At 39.6% G+C, this 23,457-nt stretch overlaps 1 protein-coding gene across 1 annotated transcript in view; it reads right to left on the bottom strand.

Moving 5' to 3' along the window:
* LOC128524381 (thrombospondin type-1 domain-containing protein 7B-like) overlaps positions 1-23,457 on the bottom strand; it is a 216,146-nt gene that overhangs the window by 131,666 nt on the left and 61,023 nt on the right. Inside the window, exons 4-7 of the mRNA XM_053496943.1 lie at positions 18,934-19,182; positions 18,025-18,194; positions 16,754-16,906; positions 187-387 (exon numbers count right to left, since the gene is read on the bottom strand). Coding sequence (XP_053352918.1) covers positions 187-387; positions 16,754-16,906; positions 18,025-18,194; positions 18,934-19,182 — 773 coding nt within the window. The remainder of the gene's footprint in view (positions 1-186; positions 388-16,753; positions 16,907-18,024; positions 18,195-18,933; positions 19,183-23,457) is intronic.

Below are 23,457 nucleotides of genomic sequence, written 5' to 3' on the forward strand. Positions count from 1 at the left end.
GGAGTCCAGTAATAACTCGTGAAACCAGCATCCGGTCAAAAACATACAAAGGTCAGAAGAAAGCGATGAGTGAGCTGAAGTACCGAATTCAGCATGAAGTCAAAATGCATCGATCGTTAAAGACCAACCTGATTGGTTTCACATTCCTCTAATTTCTTTTTCAGACACAAGGGAATTTTGCAGTACCTTCAGAATTGACGCAGGTCACAGTTTGATTCCGGCTGCCCGATCCGCAACTCCCCTCATTAGGCACGCATGCTCCCTCATCCCCGACATGCCACTGGAAACACACGGGATCTTCACAGGGTATGAACTCCACCAGGTGGCCACAGTCCTTTGAGCTTCCAGATCCTTCTCCCAGCACTCGCCTCCTCCTCTCTTTGTAGCCTAACAAGATGCACACACAAATAGGTTACAACAAGTCAGCGTGATGGACAGAGTAGTGGGTCTTAGAACAGCAACAACAACAAAAACAACCTTCAGACACCATTTCAAGCAGCTAGGTGTTTATTTGGCATACGGTCACTTCCATATGAATAGAACCTTCCTGAACTCCCAGCATCCTAATTTCCTACAGGTACATTTGAATCTCTTTGCAACTTGACGTCTTGCCCATCGAGTTTTAGAGTAAAAACACAACCTCATCAATCAAGAATACAGAATTCAGAAGATTTACATGTTAGGTTACAGCCTTTCATGAGGTTTATTAAGAAACAGTCATGCAAGCAATGAACACTCTTCCGTCTGTCATGAATATTTTATAATTTGGCTGATGTTCAAGCAGCCTGCTCTGGACACTTGCCAAAAGAACTATTAGAAGCTAAATCCAGTGGGATGGTCCTTACCAAGGAACTGTAGGACCATTTGACATCCAATCTACATGTAAGTGGTGTATCATAAACATGTGTTTTATTATAATGTCCTGCGGTGCCTATGGACTGAAGTTGGCAACCACCCAAATGCTCCACTTTGCACTCCTCTATCCAATTAGCCCAGTATTCCTAGTGGTATAAAATTGGGTTTTGGTGTTGTTTTCTAAAAACGGTTAAAATAATCAACTGCCTCAGGTGAATTTTCTTTTACACACTCACTCTCCAGTAATTTCGATTTAATTACAAATGCCTTTTAACTACATTAAAATTGAGATCTCTACCCAAAGTCTATTGAGTATCGTTAGTTGTGTTCCTGAAACCAAGGTTCGTAGATCAAAGTGCAAAGTGTTAATTGGGTTTATGGTCTTTTGTTTTTAAAGGTGACGTTCATTGGACTACAGTTCGGAAGATCCCAGGTTCAAACCCCACAACCACCAAGTTGCCACTGTTGGGCCCTTGAGCAAGGCCCTTAACCCTCAACTGCTCAAATGTATAATGAGATAAAAAAAATAATAATGTAAGTCGCTCTGGACAAGAGCGTCTGCCAAATGCCTAAATGTAAATGTAAATGTAAATGTTCTATACCCCGCTTACTGTTACTGAACACAGTACTGCAGACCCAAATTCTTGCAAATCCTCTGTAAGATCTGTATCCAGTTAATTTAAAAAGAAAGTCTTTCTGTATAGAGAGAAGAAAAAAAACAGCCTTATAACTTATAATGTTCATTATTGGCTTGGCTGAATATGGTTTGCTACATGTTTGAACATTAACCATTAAGGGTTTTAACTTTAGGGGTTTGTTCAAGAATTTTTTTATATAAACTCATGGGTCAAATGTTTCCTACAGGAACCATACATCAGATCCAAGAAAGCTAAATTCAAGAACTTTAGCACAAACCGGTACTGTAGGTCCAAATTATTAACAGAAGAACTTTACCCCAATCAGTTTAACCCATGATCTCTTAGTCTGAGAATTTTGTCCTAACAAGTGGTCAATTTTGTCCCAAAAGAACCTTAACCCTAGACAACCTTTAGTCCAAGTGATCTCCAGTACATCACAAATAAGAACTTCTTTACCAGGAGGTCTTTAGTTTTCTCCAAAATGATTCAGATTCCACTTCAAGTCATTTATCGAAGATTTGTTTCTCATACCCGGATGTTCTGATATTAATTTAGTGATATTAACAAGGCAATTTATCACATCATGCCACAGAAATAGTTGATTGAATTTGTATTGATGAAACTTTCAGACTTCATGCCCACCATTTACCCCAGGCTTTCCTTCAGACTCCTTTGTTTTTTCCTGCTTTAAACAAATCTAAGACCATATTTAAGAGTAATTCTCAGTGGCCTTACAAATACCAGCCCCGTATTGCCCCAGAGTCAGAGCCTGACTACTCTCATAGTGAAGAGAAACAATAACTGTTTTACAATAACAGCACTACAACATATTAAATAAAATCCTCTTCTGAGATACAGCATTATTTGATGAAACAGAAATCATTCTTATTAACTGCGAAGCCTAAAGCAGGACAGCTTACGGGTGTTTATCCAAAGCCTGGTTTGTTTTCCCCTGTCTTGCTCACTTTACCTCGTTCCCTCTCTCCTTTTCTCATTTCGTTTCCGTGTCAGCATGCAGTGTTTTGTGCCTGCGGCCGTCTCACTCCCACGCTTCCTGACTCCTCAGTCCTGGGAAAATCAGCGAGTCGACTGTGCCAGAGATCTAAGTGTTTGAAATAATCAGAACAGCCTGAAGCCCCGTTGCACTGGAAGCCCTCTAATACATCAAGGTTGTGCATCGGGTGTGGGGTTGAGAATCACAAGTAGCTAACACCCACATCGTATTTACCTTAAAAAAACCTCAAAAGAACGTCGTAGCAAAGAAATTCTGCCTACGGTAACCTTCACCATGGATGCGGATATTATATACTGTATATAGTCTTGACCATATGATGCCCATAACGAGAGCTCATGTACGAGCTGATTAAACCTCTTAGCGTTTCATTAAACCCTTTGATGAGGTTAAAAGTGGAACATAAGCAGGAAAATTTGCAAGTTAATTGAAATTAAACAGTGTTTTTTCTCTGGTTTAAGGTTATGTTTTTTAGCACGTCATTATTACATTTGAAAACATTTACATAAAAAGACAAGATATTTCAAGATATTTGAAAACACAGATCGTGTCCTTCAAATACTTCATGCTGCTTGTTTCAAATTAATAATTTGTTAATTTCATAAAACTAAAAATGAGGCAGCCTCAGGAGTATAGCCTTGAAAGTCAATCAGTGAAATACTTTACAAATCGTATTATTGTCACCCTGAAGCTCCAACCCTGTCTCAAATTATAGACTGAATAAATGTTATTTTGTCAGCCTATAGTTCTTAAGTATGTTACCCATCAGCCAGTGCAGGGGAATGTCCTTTATCACTCTCACCTAAACAGGATATGTTTGTGTCTCGTTAAGCTCTGTACTTATGTTCTGTTTTACTGTCGTTTTTTTGTCTATTTTTAGCCATGTTGTAGGTAATGTCTAGAACCCAGGTTTATGTCTACAATCTTGTTTCGACTTATCAGTTTGTGTTTTATTTCTGGGTTTAATAAAGAGCCTGCATTTGCACTTCCTATTTTTCCCCTAACTTTGTGACAGACAGCTTGACCAGAACATGGATGCAGCATAGACATCAGTATGTGGGCCCAGGAAAAGATCTGGAGAACCAGAGGTGTCTCAACCAGCTCTGGGTCCCAGCTCGAAGCACTCATGGTGGGGCTCCTTCAAACAGTTTGTGTAGGTTATAGCAGTTCCTGGATTCTGGGCACTAACAGTATCCCCTACAGCACATCCAAATCCAAGGATGAAGAGCAGGCCTCACAAGTCACAGGACAAGGTCTTCTGTGTTCATCTTTTTTTGATGCCCTGCCTCTGGCAAAGATCTCCTTAAACCCCAACATATCCGCCTCACTGGGGTTCCATTTTTTCTTTATGGCTTTGCAGTCAGCATCAGTCCAGATACCCTGCTGTTTCTGGGATGTTTCTTCATGACCTCACTTTATTCTGGTCATTGCTCTCCCTTCCCATTTCATGGAGGATATTTGTCTGTATATTTACTGCTCAGCTGAATATGTCCCTTCACCTCTCTAACTTCTTGCAGATGTTGCTCCACCTTTTGCTTCCAGTGGTCCAATGCTCCCCCAATTTGACTTTATTGATAAGCACTTTGTAGAGAAAATCAGGTGATGCAGTGGATCACTTCACTTCTTCTGGCTCTGCAAAGGACTTTGCTCCTCACTGTTCCTTCGCCATGGACGTCAGTCCGCCCTCCCTGCTTGGACTCCACCTTGGACTCCCTCCTGACTTCACCATAATCGTTCTACAGTACGTTGTGCCATGCTTTAGATATGTTCTTCACTCCGGAAGTCATGTGCTAAGCGGGATTCTGTCACAATGAACTATTAAAGATTCTACACGACGTAACACATCAACCAGTAACACTTTCACATGTGTATGGTTTCACTGAGCACGGTGTTTTTCATTCTGTTGGCTGTGTGGTTCTTTGTCTTGCTCTTGTCGTGCGCCACCCATGTTGTGTTTATGTCTCGGGCGTGATCTCGAATCCAGGCTCATGTCTATAGTCTTGTTTTCTGTTATCAGCTTCTGTTTCGCTTGAGAATTCAGTAAACAGTCTGCGTTTGCATCCGCCTTTGACTCGACTTGCCTCATACGCATATAAAAGAGGTCCTTAGAGTGTGCTTAGAGTGTCCTCACAGCGCAACTGTAGCATGGAGGAGAGTTTGAAGTACTTGCTAATTCTATGTTTCAAAGCAAAATGCTGATGTTTTAACAAAGACATTCGTACAGTTGCCTTAGACACACATGCACACACACACACACACACGCACACACACGCGCACACACATGCAGACGCACAAACTTAGTGAATGATGCCTTGACCTACATACGCCCTGGTCTAGAAATACACACATATTACACAGCTTTCCTACAAAAAGTCCTACACACACCCACACACACACACATTACAAGGAGCCCCTCGGTCATCAGGATCGATGTGAGTACACAGAGAAAATAATTTAATGGAAGTGCATGGCTACAGACATCTATAATTAAAAAGTGCAGCACTACTATCACATTTATTCAGGAGGAAAGAGCAGTGGAGAGGCGACAGTCACACATCACTTCCTCTGTCCTTCTCTTTATCATTTCTGCACTCATTACTGTCTGAGAGAACCTGCTTTTCACAGCATACAAACCTCTATTCACCCGAGCCCTCGAACTGAGAGGAAAAAAAATTTAAAAACATGGTGAAAATGTGAAGAAAGTGGTTTGAACCAAAATGGACAAGCTGTATGAATGGTAACATCTCTCAATGTGCTCTCTCCCTCTCGGTGTGTGTGTGTGTGTGTGTGTGTGTGTGTGTGTGTGTGTGTGTGTGTGTGTGTTCAGTGGAGCTAAGCTTTGAAGAATATAAAAAGCTCGAAGGGAATCAAGATAAAAGATGATGCTAAAATAAGACTTGAAAAGGGCCACATGTTGAGTAAATAGGTTATACTCCTTGTGGCGGAGCAAACTGGGAGTCAGAAAGAGATAAATTAATATATAAATAAAGCATTCTTACGGAATTTGCATTTCGCTCTGGATTGCAGTGTCGGCTAAACGATAGTTTATGCTAATATATCATCTAGTCACATTACTCAGATATTACTTAAAACTAGGTCTGTTTCATTCAGTTTCAAGGCAGCACGGTGGCTTAGTGGTTAGCACTGTCGCCTCGCACCTCCATGGTCCGGGTTTGATTCACGCTTCTGCTGTCTGACTAAACCCACATTCACACCCAGTCACAGAAGCACTTTCAGTAAGAACACACATCTGATAACGTTAAGTCGTCTTAAACAACACGCCGTCTCTGCACTAATCACTTCTAAGTCCTTCTGAATCGACTCGGAACCGTCCGCGTCGTTCTGTTCACGGCTAACGCTTAGCTACAAAGCTAACTAGCGTCTAACACAAGGCTGAATCCCAAACCCCTCTCTAACCCCTGATCAAGGGCACTACTTGGAGTGTGGAACCAGGGATTGTACACCCTACATAGTGCACTAGCTTACCATTTTACACTATTTGGGATTCGACCCCAGAAGTTAACGGAGCTGATTTTCTAAAGTGTAAATATACAGTAAATCTGGTGAATTTCTCAGGACTGTCCATCACCTCCATGGTTTATTCTCATCACCTTCTGACTACAGAGTAACACTAAGACTTTAACACCACTCTCACCTCCTGTTAATTACACTAACTGTTAGTCACCAGCTCCACGAGGCAGGGTTAGTTAGTTCTGCCAGGTGTAGAAGGATATGTTTGGGGGAAGCAAAAAACCTGGTCAAATAAAGATTTTTTTTATTTTTTTTGTTTTATAGATTTAGTCACAATAAAGCTTGGAAATGGTAAACAGAAAGGACCTTGAGGGACACCCTAAAACAGTATGAAAATTAAAAGCTGGAAATTGAAAAGAGCTGCTTGACAGTTAAAGTATGATAAGAGGGTGTGATGTAGGCCAGGTCTCCTGCTTACACACAGGAATCTTGTAGTTAAACCTACTGAGAAAATATACAAACAGAATTGAATATCTAGGGTTAAAATCTTGGGGTTACAGTTATTTCTTTAAACTGGTCTTTTTATTATTTAATAGAAGAAACCCCAAAAAAATTTGTAGTCCCAATTTTTTATTCATCTTGGCTTTTTTTTTATGCATACAGGCTTAAAAATACATAAAGCACACCTAATATTTGGTCCCTTATCAAGCAAGCAAATTCTGCTTGCCTTCAGCAAGTTCCTGCAGAACTCTGATTGGATATCTGATCGCTTTTCTTGGCAGAATCTGGCAGAATTAGTAACATTCAATTTATTTTAATTTTTTTCCGTTTCCAGGCACGGACCTGGTGTGGACAAACAAGGCTGAGTCTGGGAATACTTTAAGTTAGCGAGCTTAATCCATTTCAAAGTGCAAACTAGCACTTCAAAGTAATAATTGAAAGCTCAGCATTGCCACAACACACATCATGTTCGAGTGTAAGAAGTGAGAACCGAGCACATCTCATAGGGAAAAAGTTGGCCTCCCTGACTTCGAGAAACAATGTGTTACTTTAGAAACACTCTTAAACAGTACTGAGCAAATGTCTCACGCCAGCATTCATTTCGTTTCTTCATACTTAGCTTCCAAAGAGACAGATTTTCTGTTTTTTTTTTATGTGGTCCTAAGGAATAGTTCTTCAGGCATCCTGAAAGACTTTTTTTTTTTGCCTCTTATCTCCAGTCCAGTCCCTGTACCTGATCAGTGTCAAAGGAAGTTTTTTTTTGTTTGGGATCATCTTGACACAGAACGGAACCAGAGGCAGCTGACGTCGAAACAAGACCTTTGGAATGTCCTTCAAGAATCAAGGCTGTGTTGAAGAATAACGTAGTGTTAGTGTTTACTGACATTTTGCCCTGGACTATGTTAACTTTTCTATGCTTCCCTCCCTCTATTGGTTTGTGAGCTCTTTCTCATTCCTTACTTAGCAAGACATCCTGTGGTTCATCTCCCCAGATTTCTATAAAACGTGGTAATACTTTTTGATGAAGTAACAGATGGATGTGACACATATGTATTTTGTATGTCCTTTTCTTTCGGCTGTTCCCTTTCAGGGGTGGCCATCATCTGCCTACATCTAACCCTGTCCTCCACATCCTCTTCTCTCACACCAACTAACTTCATGACCTCTTTCACTGCATCCATAAATCTCCTCTTTGGTCTTCCTCTAGACCTCCTGCCTGGCAGAGTGTATTCATACTTCCCATGTTTGATTAAAACAAACGCTGGTGAGGATATTGAACAAGTGTAAACGGGGACATCCAAGCAAGTGGACCAAGACCCCTTGGAAAAACAGGTTCCAAATGAATGCTGGTGCAGTTTGATTGAAATAGGAACACACTATTGACCAAAGGTATGTAAATGAACCACATCTGCTTCACTAGAATTATCTGATATTATTATTATTATTATTATTATTATTATTATTATGATAATGATGTCTGTACCTGAGAACGTTAACTTGTCGGCTCTGTATCTGTGACATCTGATGTAGATGATGCAGTGATTGATTGGACAGGCATCAAGTCCTAGCTACAGTACGTTAAGCACATTAGTTAACATGCTAGTGGATACGTTTCACAAGCTGCTGAGATTAAAAAGGAATAAAAGGAATACATAATGCCATAAATAACAATGCCATTGCCAAAAAACTTTACATTTAATGAGCATCTAAGGACAATCAAACTGTTTAATGAAATCTGTTTTTTTTTGAGTGCTCGTTATTGAATGCAGCTCTGCCTTATTATCATGTGCGATCCTGTACCCTTACGCCAAACAGGCAGACACAAGAGCTGGGAGAGTCGATCAAAGAATTATAGATCATTGCTTGCCTTTTTTTTGTTGTGGCGGACGGTCGCCACTGGCAACTGGATAAAAGCTAGCCACATAAAAACATTTGACGTGTTGGTGAGCGTTTGTTCTTCCTCTGGAGCCGTGCTTGTGTTGTGTTCAATGATTATCATTCCATTTTATAAACTCTTTATGAATTTTTAAACAATAAAGAAACCACTGTATGTAATCCACGTGCCGTCTGTTGTGTCTTTTTGTTAAATGTTGAAAATGACAAGAGCCAAGAGGTGCGAGAATCGAAACAGGAGCCAAGAGGTGCAAGGCGACCGTGCTAACCACTACAACACTGTACCACCTGACTTTATACTAGTTAACCAAAACTAATGTATCATTTTATGCTTTGATCAGAAACCAAGAGAACCAAACTACTAAACTCGCTCTTAAACGTTTCCGTGTGTGTTTTTGTGTCTTTCCTGGTCGGCCACCGTGTCCAAACAAGCATGTTAAAGTTTAGTGAACAGATCACGTGGTTCATTCAACAACAATTTTGAAACAGATAACTGTAATTACCGTCTCATTTTGCTAGCAAGATATAAAGAAATTCACAGATATTCTACTGCCAAAGCAGTACTGTAAGTAGGCCACTATCCTCTTTATTTTTGTCCTCCAGTCTCTTCACGTCTACGGTCCATTATTCCTGCCACGAAGATGCATGAGGAGTTTTTTTGTTCCCCCGTGCTGAAGTGTGCTACAGTGATTTCAGCTTCCTGTCAGCACAACTGAACTCTTCAGTGTCACGTTCAGCACTTAGCCAAGAGCAACTTTACTGCAACCCTCCTCATTCCTCCAGAGGTGACAAGAGCACAATCCCAGAGCACGAAACCATTCTCCTGGCTTCTCCTGGTGCTGAATATGCTTATTAAAGGAGTGAAAAAACTGTGGAAAAGCTAAGTGGAAACTTTCTCTCTCTCTCTCTCTCTCTCTCTCTCTCTCTCTCTCTCGCTCGCTCTCTCTGTATATACACTTCATTAGTTACACCTGTACAACTGAACAGTAATGCAAAAATCTAATCAGCCAATTGCATGGCAGGAGCTCAGTAAATTAGGACATGCAGACACAATTAAGACAAAAAAAGTTCAAACTGAGCACCAGAATGGGGCAGAAAGGTTTAAATTACTCTGAACGTGGCATGGTTGTTGTTCTGTGTATTTCGCAAACTGCTGATCTACTGGGATTTTCACACATAACCATCTCTTGCATTTACAGAGAATGGTGAGAAAAAGAGAAAATCTCCAGCGAGGGCAGTTCTCTGGGTGAAAATGCCTTGTTGATGCCAGAGGAGAACAAACATTTGCATTTAGTTATTTGGCACACACCCTTATCCAGAGCAACTTACGTTTTTTTTATCTCATTATACATCTGAGCAGTTGAGGGTTGAGGGCCTTGTTTAAGGACAGCTTGGTGATCATGGGCAACAGGAACTCAAATAACATCTTGTTAAACACGAGGTCTGCTGAAAAGCAACTTTGAACACACACTATGTGGAACCTTGACGCAGATGTGCTACAGCAGCTGAAGACCACACTAGGTGTCGCTCCTGTCAGAAAAGAACTGAGGCAACAGGTCACATGGTCTCATCAACATCAGACAACAAAAGTTGGGATAAAAGTCACCCGGTCTGATGAGTCTTGATTTCTGCTGCAGATGGTCGGTGTCAGAATTTGAAAAGAAAGCATGGCTCCATCCTAGCGTGTATCAGTGGTTCAGACTGGTGGTGGTGGTGGTGGTGTGGGGGATATATTGTTTCCTGGGACACTTTGGGGCTCTTAGTACCAACTGATCAAAGGTTAAATGGCACACTCTGGTTTCTTGAACATGACGGTGAGGTCACTGTACCCACACGGCCTTCAGGCAGTCACCTGATCTCACTCCAATAGAGCGACTTTGGGATGTAGTGGAATGGGAGAGCCGATAAATCTGCAGCGACTGCATGATGACATCATAACAATATGGAGCAGAATCTCTAAGGAGTGTTTCAGCACCATATTAAATCTATGTCATGAAGAATTTAGTCAAAAGTGTCCAACCCAGTACTAACAAGGTGTATCTAATAATGTGTACGTATATAAAGATTTGTGTAATAAATTGGCCATTAATTTTTCATCTTTGTTTTTCATTCTGAGAAAAATCCAATGTCATTCAAAGATTACATTCCACAGCAGTGTTTAATTCATTACTGAGTCCTTTCTTTGCAATTTGCATTTTAAATCAAGACTCATTTGTTCAAACGCACAAACTGTTTCCAATTACGTCTGGGGAACAAGCTAACGCTAACTGATGAACAATTACAGCACCAGTGTTGCTCTCTTAGCGCTGAGCATTGATTATTCACGCCTGCAGGTTGGAATTCAGCAAACAATTGTGTGCTTCAGAACATTCTAGATAAAAAAAAACAACAAGTGAAAGAGTTAAAGCAGACTTGGCATCGTATGATTTATTTTTTTCCACGCCAGTCGTATGTTGAAACCGGCAATTCACTCTTTTCAGCTGTCTAACACACTTTCATTATTGATTTAAAGCATGTCAGCACTCAGGCTTGTGTTTATGATTGTTACTTCTCAACCTGTGTGTGTTTTTGTATCTATCGCATTGTGGGGACGTCACTCTGGATACCCACCAACATTATGGGGACCGAAACCGTTATGGGGACAAAAAGCCATGTCCCCACAATGGTGAAGCCTTGTAAGGTGTTGGGGAGGGTGTAAATAAGTGCCTTACCAATTTTTAGCTTTGTCACGTTTGGACAGGTGTGTTCGTGTGAACGTTTGCTCCACGTCGACCCCTTTTGGTCTTGAACTGGTATTTTCTGGGGGTGCGGGGTTCACACACGCTAGAGGCCCGTAGGTAATCTGCACATGTGCAGTAGGTATAGTATATAATAAACCTGTGCATACAGTAGGACTGGATGCCTTTACAGTGATGTTGTAAGTCTAGTCATTTTAAATGTGTTTAGTTAGATTTTAACATTTTTAAGGTTAAGTTAAAAATAAACAGAAACTGTACTGTAGGTGTGCAAAAAAGTCACTTAACAGACCAGTAAAGTTGTCAAAAAAAGACAATTAAATTATTATTAAATTTAACTTTAATTACATTAAAACAGCTAATTGTCGTGTTTTATTTATTTATGTGTTTAACGGAAATTCAAACTTGAGTCTTTAAATTGAGTTTTTTTAAGCTTTGTCGTGGCGGATTTGTAGTCTTTTTCAATAACAACCTGGTTTGGAAACATCGTGTGTATGCAGCTGTTTTCTGTCAATGGTTTTTACACCGAATATTCTCAAGGAACCTAACTGAACATTAAAATTAATAAATGAGCACTTTCTCGTGAAGGTAAGACGCCACGAATGATCAGCCGTCTCACAGATGCCGTGCAGTGTGTAACTTCTCAAAGTGAGGAGACATCACAGCTGGAACACATCAGTCCAGAGAAAGGAGTGTGTGTTGGGTCTCAGTCTACCTGATTTTTCCTTTTCTGAATCATCTCTTAATTTTCACATTTTTTTTTCTTTATAACTAAAATAATAAGTGAATATTGAGGTTATGAATCATAAAGTGATTCTATGGATGTTCACTCATCATGTTAATATTCAGCTTATGATTGTTTTAAACATGTGCTTATTAACAATAGAGATAACCAAAAATAAAGATGAATACTTCATTTACAATCTGTAATCATTTTCTGCTAATAAAATATATATAAAATACCAAAAGATTTTGGACATATTTTTCCCATAAAAAAAAAAAAAAAACGATTCCGATTGATATTTTCAAGGACCATTGCTTCTCTTTTTTTGTTGCATTGGAAAACGAGATGCTATTTTGAAAACTTCTCCAAAATCTCAAGTAATTCAAAAAGAATCATGTTCATTAAAAAAAACCTTCTAAATTGCCCCCCTATACACGGCCCATTGAAAATGAATAGGTGCCCTGAGGGAGAAGTATTTTGCAAAAAAAAAACAACACCTTTGTACCCATCTCATCAATCTTCCTTCATCTTTGCACACACCACTCTAACCTGTGTTATAATGAAAAGGTCTACTGACTTCTAAAAAGTAAGAATGGAGCTGATTGGTCAAATTGTTATTAAAAATTAGTTCTGGGCCTGACGTGAAATAAAAAATCCTACTGCAATAAATATACTTTACAGGATTTTTTTCTAAAACCACAATTTAAGGACTGCAGTGAAACCTCAGATTGTTAGTAACCTGTGTTCCACAAGATGAGCAACATTTTTAAATAAATTATTGACTTGAAAAACAAACAAGTCTTGGTTTACGAGTACCGAGTATCATGTATCATGCATGCGCTTCTTGTTTTGACCTTGAGCGTCATGTGATCACACGCGTGTAGTGTTTATTATAACACTGTGACTATATGCGTGTGTGTACAGCGAGCATGATAAATAAAGCAAAAGCAAGTCTCATTAGAGAGGTTAAAGATCTATTTTCCCTCTGTGCTCAAGGCTCTTTGTGTCTGTGTGTGCGCGCGTCATTAGACACCGTGCCCCCCCCCCCCCCCCAAACACACACACAAACACACACACACACTTTCTCTCTGCTCTACACAGAAACACTGCTCTGTCATGATTCTTTTCAAAGGTAAAGTGCAGGTTAATTTGTTTTATTTTTACTTTACAGCAGTGATTCCGTTAGTGTGTCGCTCAATCGAGTGTCATTAGAGAGATTTCTTGTTTATTTTTCAGATAAACCAGTGTCTTCATTTTGTACATTTACAGAATATGGAGGAGGACACTGCTAACAACATCCAGAAAAGACACAACACCAACCATCAAACATCATGTGAACAGCAACAGTGCTATGAAATCGTCGGTAACTGAACAGGTGAATTTTCACCATCTTAGTAGTACTGTTTGTTAAAACAATTATCTATGTTTTATCCCTTTAATCACCTGCTGGCTGGGTCATGACCACCCTTAATAATGTCAGTACATCTCCAGTGTATATGAGAACAAGTGTAGAAGTGAAATGTAATTACTTAAGTGACATTTGAAGTGCCAACAGACTCTCCTTTGTGTTTCCATCTGCTCTGTTTATACATCTTATACTGCGTCCCCATAAAGCAGGTTTGGCTAGGTGTGTGTGTGTGTATCTGTAAGGAAGTCTTATGATGGTTGAATAGACATGTTAGTGTAAAACAGTGTCCCCAGAAGTGACTTAAACCTGAACCTCGTTAAGCATTTCTGTAAGATTTTGAAATGTTAAATTCATTTCTCCAATAAATGTTTCTTCTTATAAGGAACGGCATATTTGTTCAGATATATTAAAGTATGTTTATCCTTGTACTCAGTTATATTTCCTGAATATTTCTAGGTCTATTTCTACTGATTGTCTACTGTTATTGTCTAAATTGCTGAATGCAAATGTTTATTGTTACATTTAGACAAAAGATCTGCCTCGAACAAGTATGAAGTCTTGGGACTTGGATGAGGTCCATGCGATGACAGACACATGAAGACCTTCATTATGTCATGTTGTATCTCAGGGAAGAGTCAATTCTACAGTATGTCTACAACCGAATCTTTGCTTTTAAGAAAGGATTATTTCTTTCCTAGAAATAGGAAATCTTTCTGTATTTTTGAGGTGGCCTTGTTCAGGCTTTGTTTAGTAAGCTCCTGTGTTGTTGCAGTTTTGCCTTAAATTTTATTTATTATAATTATCTTAAACGTTTCTCTAACATTGGCTAGTTTACATGCACCGTCATCTTAGACACCCTGCTGTACCGCCCGCTGTGTATTTTTAACTAGAAAGAATATCCATGGTTTATACATTTTATACTTTTTTTTTATTTAAAGTTCTTGGGTTTCTTAAATACTGATTCTAAAAGAAACAGAAAGCTACAATAAAATGATGGAGAAAGACAGTTCAGTTTAATTAGGGGGTTTTGATTGCATTCTTTGAAAAATAAAACTACAGTATGAATGAAAGTTTCGCTATCAGTCCTATGTATAACCAGGTGTGTTTGTGTTTGTGTGTGTGTGTGTGTGTGTGTGTGTGTGTGTGTGTGTGTGTGTGTGTGTGTGTTTAGGCAAAAGTTGTGTGATCGCTCCAAATCCCACAGACATCAGCTCTTCCTTAATGGATTAATCAGCTTAATAAACTTAACTTCAGCACACACACACACACCTTGTGTACACTCACCTTACTTACCTACTCTTTCTCTTTCTCTCTCTGTCTCTCTCTCTCTCTCTCACACACACACACACACACACACACATACTGTAGGTAGGGCAGTAGTAGTTCAGAGTTTGCTATTGAGCGAGGCCCTTAACCCTATCTTCTCCCAGGGGGCGCTGTATCCTGGGTGACCCTGCACTCTGACCCTAATTACACTGGGATATGTGAAGAAAGGATTTCACTGTGTATTAATGTATATGGGACAAATAAAGTCTTAACATACACACACACACACACACACACACACACACACACAGTGAGTGTGAGTTTTGGGAGTGTAAGTCACACAGCTTTAAAAAAAAAAAGGTGCTTCATTAATTACAGTGAGAAGGAAAACAAAACCAACAAAAAATAGAAACTACAAGAGCTGAAACATTACTCTCTGTTGGAAATTTTAGTTTTTAAAGTAAAGTTGTTCGCTTTTTACTAATTTATTCTGAATTAGACTGAGATGCTGATGATGAATGGATGGATAAACATAGGGGTTGATGGTTTAATGACTAGTTAATGGACAGATGGATGGTTGGATGGATGGATGCCCACATGGAAAGAACCTATATGGGGATATATGCGCATACATGAAGCCTATATGCAGTATATATGCATATATATGATAATATATATGCTGCATATAGGCAAAATTGAGGTGCATATATGTGCATATACAGGCCATATAGGTCTCCTGTATTGCCTCTTTATATCCACATATAAGCCCTATATGTACATACAAGATATGTCTCCTATATAGCTCATGGCAGGATCTGGTCATTTTAGCTCATATCTCACTTTGGCAACTGTCATACATGATGCGCTCATATTTTCTTTTATCAAGGCAATAACTAAGAACTAACTAAATAAAAAACACATTTTAAAATTTCTGTCGCATTATCTGCTAATGACCCGAGGCAGGACACGCCCACACGCCAATCACACGGAAATCAGTCCGGATAATTTACATACTAGGCCACGCCCCCGGACAAGGAAACTCTTCAGAATGTTCTGGAAAGTGGGAGGAGTTTACATTTACCTCAGAAGAAGACTGTGTGGCCCTGACGACGAACGGGAGCATTTTGAAGAGAGAATCCAGGAGGACACACTGGGTAAGTTATTAAGTCTTATATAACTCTTATTCTGATAATATTAAACTAATATTAGTAAATATTTTCCTCACTTCAGCTAGCTCTTGTCAGCTTGTGTGACACATTGGCTTTCAATGCCATTTACATAGTTTAGGTAAATCATGCTAACATGCTGCCTTTCTGTATGTAGCACAAACATGATATTTCCCGGTGGCTAAGCTAATGCCTTATGGAGTTTACAGATGTTTATAAACGTTTTAATAAATAATCATTTATTATTATTATACTGTCTTATTATTTTTGTCTTTTCTAGATGCTACATTGAAGAAGTGGCCGGCAGCCACCCGAGGGCAGACAGGCACATCTATCAATTCAAAGCTCACGAAGCTGAGAAGGTCCTCAAAATATATATATGTTTTCTTCCTGTTGAGTTTTTTTGTCTTATTTTTGTTCTTTTACTATTTGATTGTTCTTAAAAAAAAAAAAAAAAATAAATTTCTACATTTTGGGCTTTTATTTATGTTGTCTAACAGCTATGGATTTTAATAATTTTACTAATATCTAGGTAAAAATATAGGTGCATATATATGCACATAGGTACATACTGTATATGCACGTATATATGTACACAGATATGTACATATAATATAGGAAAACGGCCAATTTTATATATGTCACATATATTAAAAACCTATATCAAACCTATATATATATGTATAACATATATGTTTTTATATAGTTTTTTTCCATGTGGGTGGATAAACCTGATGAATTGATGTTGAATGACTGGTGTATGGACAGACAAGTAGATAGTGGATAAATGAATGATCAAATGCATGTATAGATGGATGTTAGACAGAAGGATGATTTGTGAATAGATAGATAGATAGATAGATAGATAGATAGATAGATAGATAGATAGATAGATAGAAACAGTAGATAGATAGATATATTCAATTCAATTCAATTTTATTTGTATAGCGCTTTTAGCAATTTTCATTGCCGCAAAGCAGCTTTACATAGTCAAAAGAATTATTTAGGTTTGTATGAAATGTGAATTTGTATGAATCAAAATGGTCAGTTTGTCCCTGGTGAGCAAGCCGAGGGCGATATATACCTCGCCTCCCCTGGTTGCAGTCTTCAGGCAGGCAGGAACTCCAGGAGGACCAGGAGGACAGGAGACATGGCCGAGAGCAGGACAGAGAGCAGGAACGGACAGACGAGGGGATGAGTGTGTCCTCACACAGACTTACGCTGACTGGCCGAGAGACTGTGGAGACAGGAATAAATGTGAAAAACGTATTTGTGTGTGTGTTTTTAAAGAAACTAAATAAGCTGCACTTAGATCAGTCAGATGTTCTCAGGAACATAATGATATTACATGGATTATTCTCTGAGGAACATCTCAGGTTCTCCTGCTCACATTAACACAAGTCCAAGAGTTTTTCATTCTCTGTCAATAAATAGGAGCTCAGTTCCAAATTAAAGGTATTAACATGCTTGTTTTAGTGCATTATGGTTGCTATGGTAACGGTTCATTCAAGTTTCACGTAAGCTGAAATGAAACCACGGACCAACGATGTGTAACATCGACAACAAGAGAATTCTAAACTGAACTGTTCTACAGCTTTGTTCATGTTTGACTACAGGAACTGTTAAGGTCCCAGTGTCTGAGATTCAGCACCGTTGTGATCCATTGGCTCCGCCCTTTTGTCTATTTCCAGGGTGTGGGCGGAGTCAGCTAGTGCCAGCATGACGAAAACCAGAGCTTCAGAACCGGTGACGTCTCGGCGGGTTTGTCCCGGTCGTGTACAGTCTGTGGCTGCACCTCTTCCTTCTCCGTCTCTGATTTACAGCCCGTGTTTCAGTTTAATCGTCTCGCACATCCGTAAAAACGCTGCACACTTAGAGAATGAATGATGCTCAGGTTTGAGAAAGAAAAAAATCAATTCTTATATCCAGGGTCGTATATTTTTGAAGATTGGAAAGGATTTTATTTTATAAATAAAAGTCCATAATTCTGTATAATTTTCCTTATCAGGGTTATAATTAAATCTGAGAACCCAAAGCGCTGACGGCAGCCCGTGCGCTTATAAGTCAGAGCTAATAAAACGAGGGTGATTTAATTTCCTGCACTGCACATGAGTTTAAAAGAGATTAAACGCTGATGGAATCTAAGAGGTGTGCAGGTCGGGTTCCTCCTCAGGCGGCGGCCGCTGCTGCTTTCAGCTTGTGTTTAGAGATTTATGGAGAAAAATCCGAAATATTATTGATCCGTGGATGGAGAGGGGACGAAGGGACGTGAACTGGACTTCCAGGTGGTGAAATTAAATCTAACGGAGAAGTGTGTGTGTGTGTGTGTGTGTGTGTGTATGTGTGTGTGTGTACCGTCTCTCCTGTGCCGTGGTGTCATCTCGTCCTGAACCTGAACGCAGTACGTCTCCCTGCGCTGAACTCCTCCTCCACACAGAGCGCTGACGTTCACCGCTTTTTTCTCCTGATGGCTGAGGAGAGGAGTGATGCGACACTCGCTCCAGGCTGTACTCCTCCACTCGTACCTGATGTGCACACACACACACACACACACACACACACACACACACACACACACACACTTTCTGAAACATTCCGTTCCTGTATCTGGGTCTTCCTGGCTACTTGGACCTCTCTGTATGGAATAAACACTGCGTGTGTGGTGCTGCTGTAGATAAATAATCAACAACAGGACGGTGTGATGAAGCCAGTCAAGTTTTATAATCCTGAAGTTAACTTAAGCCAGTGTTTCATTCCTGTTATAACTCTTATACAGGACTACTTTTATTCTTTTGTCACCGTATATCATGTTTTGTCTCCATTTATAATAACAGTACGATTTATTTACTCGAGGTTCAGTTACATTACAGCATTAGTCTCTAAAGCTTCTAAAGATAAACCCTACAGTGTGACGCCGACACTGGAGACTCCTTCCATGAATGTTAAAGAGACGTCACCCCACAGCCTTCTTCTTTTCCATCTATTCTCTGTCCCGGAGAAAAAGCTGTTACTATGGAAACTATCAGAGCTCGTTAATATAAACCCGCACTACTGTCAGAGCTGCTCTTACAGAGTATTGATCAACACCTTCTGACCAATCAGAATCAATAGTTCACTGGCACTGTGTTTATTATCATTAAACACAATCACATGATTGAGATAAGATCATCATCGAGTAACAGGAAGAGCTGCAGAAGTGTGTAAAGTGTCCTGTGTGTGTGTGTGTGTGTGTGTGTGTGTGTGTTTCAGTTGATTATTGTCTACCTGGGGCACTTGGGAAGTAAATCCCCGATAATATTGCAGGCCTCCTTCTCCTGGAGGGCGGGGCACTCTCTGCCCCGCCCCACACCGGGCTGTGTCACGGTTCGACTCCTGACACGGTAGCCGGGAGACAGATCTGATGATTGGCAGGTCTTCGAGCACGCGCTCCAGGACGACCAATCGGACGTCTGGCAGTCTCTGAGCATGACGCAGGAGCGGAAGGTTGCAGGAGCGTCTTCTCGCGAACACAGACTGCAAACATCACAACGAGAAACGCTGATAAACAGAGAGAACTACAGTAGCATGAGACGCTGCGGCTAATAATGTTAGCTTAATGTCAAAAAAATTATCTTACAATGTAAAGTCTGTCTGTGAACTACTATACAGTATAATTTTACAAGAGGTGTTCAAGTCAAACTGGGACTGATTGTACAGAATAGCAGAACACCATCAAGGTAGAGAGTTTTCTCGGAGCCGTGATCAGACCGCCTGCTTCACGTTTGAAACGCTGGCCTCCCGGGAACTCCTTTAATGACATTTCCCAACATGTGTAAATGTCTTAGAGCAAGGTCAGGACTGTACAGCGGATGTGGCGAGACTCCCAAACGAGTTCCTGTAACATGCAAGTGATTGAGTGTGTGTGTACAGTTCACACACACACATGCATCTCCTCCGCAAGTCGATTTTTAAGGATCAGGACTTCAACTCACAGAAATGTTTACTGGAACGACTGCAGTGGGCTTAGAAGCACCTCGGCCGGGGTCCTTATTCACCACCTTCTTTAAAACTCAGAGTGTCATCACACTACAGCACCTCAAGTCTTCTGTAAACGTTCGCTTTTATCGCTTCGTTCAGCAGAAATTTCATCACAAGTCCCAGTTTGACTCGAACATTCCTCGTAAAAAAAAATAAAATAAAACTGCATTGATTAAAAAACAAACTATATATATATATATATATATATATATATATATATATATATGATTATTTTTATATTTGTCTAATATAAAATATATATATTCTTTCAAAAGTAAACTTTTTGAGTTCGCATTTTCTATCCCTAATTTCTTTCGGGTTTAATTATAAACATTTAAGTTTAAATCCAGTTGTCTAGACACTATCAGAAAAAAAAAAAAAAAAAAAACCTCTCTCAGACACTACTTAAGCTGGATCTGGCAACCTCAGAGACATCCATGCTAATGTTACCATGTCGACTGATCCTTTATTTCATTTTACTGTAGGAGGATTATCCAACCTTTACATTTATGAGAGAAATGGTTGAGCGAAGAGCCTGTCTCACACACACACACACACACACACACACACACACACACACACACACACACACAGAGATTAGGGAACAATGTGACTTGTTAGTGTTTGATTTGAAAACACTGATAACTAAAGTTCACCCCCGATGGGAACGAGTTCTACGTGTGGAAAATAAACCTGAGAACCGAGCGTGACAGGGCTCAGGGGAAGAAAACAACAGGTTGACAGGATGTCTCAGTGTTTGACATTTGGATGAATAGAGATCAGAACGGTGTGTGAATGACGGCCTGACAGACAGAAATGAGATGCAGTGGCGTGATTGTAGAGAGAGCGCAGAGAGCGAACAGTAGGGCTTTCGCTGAAGAGGAAGCATGAGGGCGTTTTATCGCCGCTCGGCTCCCAAACTGTTCTGAAAGCGCCGTGTGTTAAAGATCCTTTTCTAAAAAATAAAAACTAGACAAACGTAAACAGTTTAGTCGTACTCACAGCACTCGTCTCTCAAAGTGGATCCTCTAAAGAACAAAAATATATATATATCTCTCTTCTGTGTTAAAACTCTCACACCTGGATGCTGTAAAACACACACACACACAAGCTTGTTTCTAGCATCTTAGAGATTGTTTGTAATCCAGATGTGTGCACCAACTAGGATTTTCAAGGATCGAAAATAAAAAAGAAAAGGAAAAAACGGTGTGTGAGTTTAAACTTGGTGTAACTAGAGACATATCTGTGCTCAGCTCTCACATAGTGTAGAGGACTGCAGGAGGACACTCGGGGCACAGGACAGGGTAGACCCTGGGCGAGGTGCTGCTCCATCACCGGCACACTCACTACAAGCAATTTGGAAACAATAATTAAACTACCGGAGTACCTCTCTACGGAAAAAAAAACATGCAAATGCCTCACACACAGACCTTAGGTGGGAATCGAACCTTTAACTGGGGCTATGGTGCTTATTATTACACCATCACACCACACAGCGGGACGCTGTAATTCACAACCTCCCTTCAATCACAATTCCTTCTCAGGAGCTCAGGACAGTCTCCTCAACTCCTCCTACGTATTTTAAACTGTACTAGTTTTACTAGGGTTCTTCAGACTTTACCATCAGTGAGTACCGTGGTAGTACTATGGTGCAGACTACAATACTTTGACAAATACTGTAGTAGTTATTGGGTACCACTGTGACTACCAAATTTCAGCAGTTATCTAATATGGCATGCTAGTACATACTGTACTGTATTAGATTTGATAGTACAAACTACTAAAGATACAGTGGAACCTCGGTTTGCGAGTAACGCAGTTTGCAAATGTTCCGCAAGACGAGCAAAGATTTTAAATAAATTTTGACTTAAAAAATTAGCAAGTCTTGGTTTACGAAGTATTATGTATCACGCATACGCTTCTTGTTTTGACCCGGAGTGTCACATGAGCCAACTGAGTCAACATTTTTTCTTCCTCTTGCACTGCGGAATTGTGGGTAATCGTCTCCCCTGCTGGGTCCTAGTGCGCGTCTTTTACTGGTATAATCAACATCTGTGCACACAGGTTCTCCCTCAGCCTCTAGTTATGTGTGCATGCTCATATTCTGAAACTGTGCCGTGTCGAATTACACGTGCGCACACACATAACGACAGACCCAAACACACACACACACACATGCACACACACACACACACACACACAACGCCTGCGCGCATAAACGGACACACTTATCTGTCGGGATTTATTTGTACTTTTTTTGAAGGTAACGTGCAGGTTAATTTATTTTTTTTACTTAATATTTTGTCTTAATAATTTTTATGTATTAATTTTTTTGGCTGTAGAACGAATAATTTGAATTTACATTATTTTTTTAAGGGAAAATTCAATTTGGTTTGCGAGTGTTTTGAAATACGAGCCTGCTCCCAGAATGAATTATGCTCGTAATCCGAGGTTCCACTGTACATTGCTTATGGGAAGTCCAGAAAATGTTGTTACAACAAAATGTAGAGCAATAAAAGGTTTCCACAGGATCAGCTTTAAACACAGCAGCGTTTCCCCACTTTACTCCATAAGAGTTTATATCATTAACATATTTGTTCAGACACGACGAACATGTTGTTCAGTCTGTAACTCTGACTCCACAGCTCACTGCTCCGAGGTTAATATACAGCACTTAGCACAGCTAGCATGCCTGGAACAAAAGGCCGACATGGACTCATGCTGTTTTATATTTTTCCCCATCAATCAATCTGTACTTTTAAAACATGGAGATTAAAAATGACATCCTTCTGCCATCCCGCTTCCTGAGGCGGAAATTACCGAGTGCGAGTGCACTCAAATGCCACTACCATGTCATAATTACAGCTCAGGAGTCTGGCCTTTCCAAAAAAAATTATAAATAAATAAATAAAGCATCATGATGGCACTGAAGTGAAGGTGAGGGGTTTAAGTGCTAATTCTCATTTCTTTTTTTATTTCACAAAGACAAAATACTCTTCTTGTACCTGGAGAATAAAACTACATAATAAGTTTTCTCACAGTGTCCTTTAGACACAGACGTCTGCTGCAGTATGTAACGGGAAATGATCAGGTACTAAACACAATCAATTAAAGCACTAATGAGAGCAAAGGGGCGGAGTCTTGATTCAAAGTCAAAACAAATGAAACAAATTTACACATAATAATAATAATAATAATAATAATACATTAAATCAAATTGTGATATTTGTAATTTCACTTTGTAATTTTTCTTATTCTGTAATTAATATGTATATTTTAATATTTTTTTTTGTACCTGACCAAAACAAAACAAAAAAAATAAGTCAGCATTTCATAAAAGTCAATTATTGTGGTAAATCAAGCAAAGAAAACAACTAAGGAAATTTTAAATGACTGGAACTGGGTTAAGAACCCTTTAACACTTTAATTACCTACACATCTGCTAGGAAAAGGTCATGTGACCTGATGAGGGTCAGGGTAAGAAAAGAAGTGCAAATCCGAACATCTGCATATTTTTTTTGGACCAGACAGTGTACAGTAGGTCTGTGCATGTGAGAGATCATGTTTGGGTTACTTTTTTTCTTTGTAAATTTCATGACCATAAAAAGATTTTTTTTTATTCTAAAGCATCTTACTCTCCATGATCGCTTCAAGTGTTTAAGAAGCCAACACTTAAAAGCCGTTTAAATCTTTTCTTGCTTTTAGAACATGACGCCTGGTAAAAGCACCGGGCTTTTACAGAACAAATCTGCACCAATAATCACATGGAAC

Source organism: Clarias gariepinus, chromosome 5 (genome assembly GCF_024256425.1).
Source record: "Clarias gariepinus isolate MV-2021 ecotype Netherlands chromosome 5, CGAR_prim_01v2, whole genome shotgun sequence".
NCBI classification, from domain to species: domain Eukaryota; kingdom Metazoa; phylum Chordata; class Actinopteri; order Siluriformes; family Clariidae; genus Clarias; species Clarias gariepinus.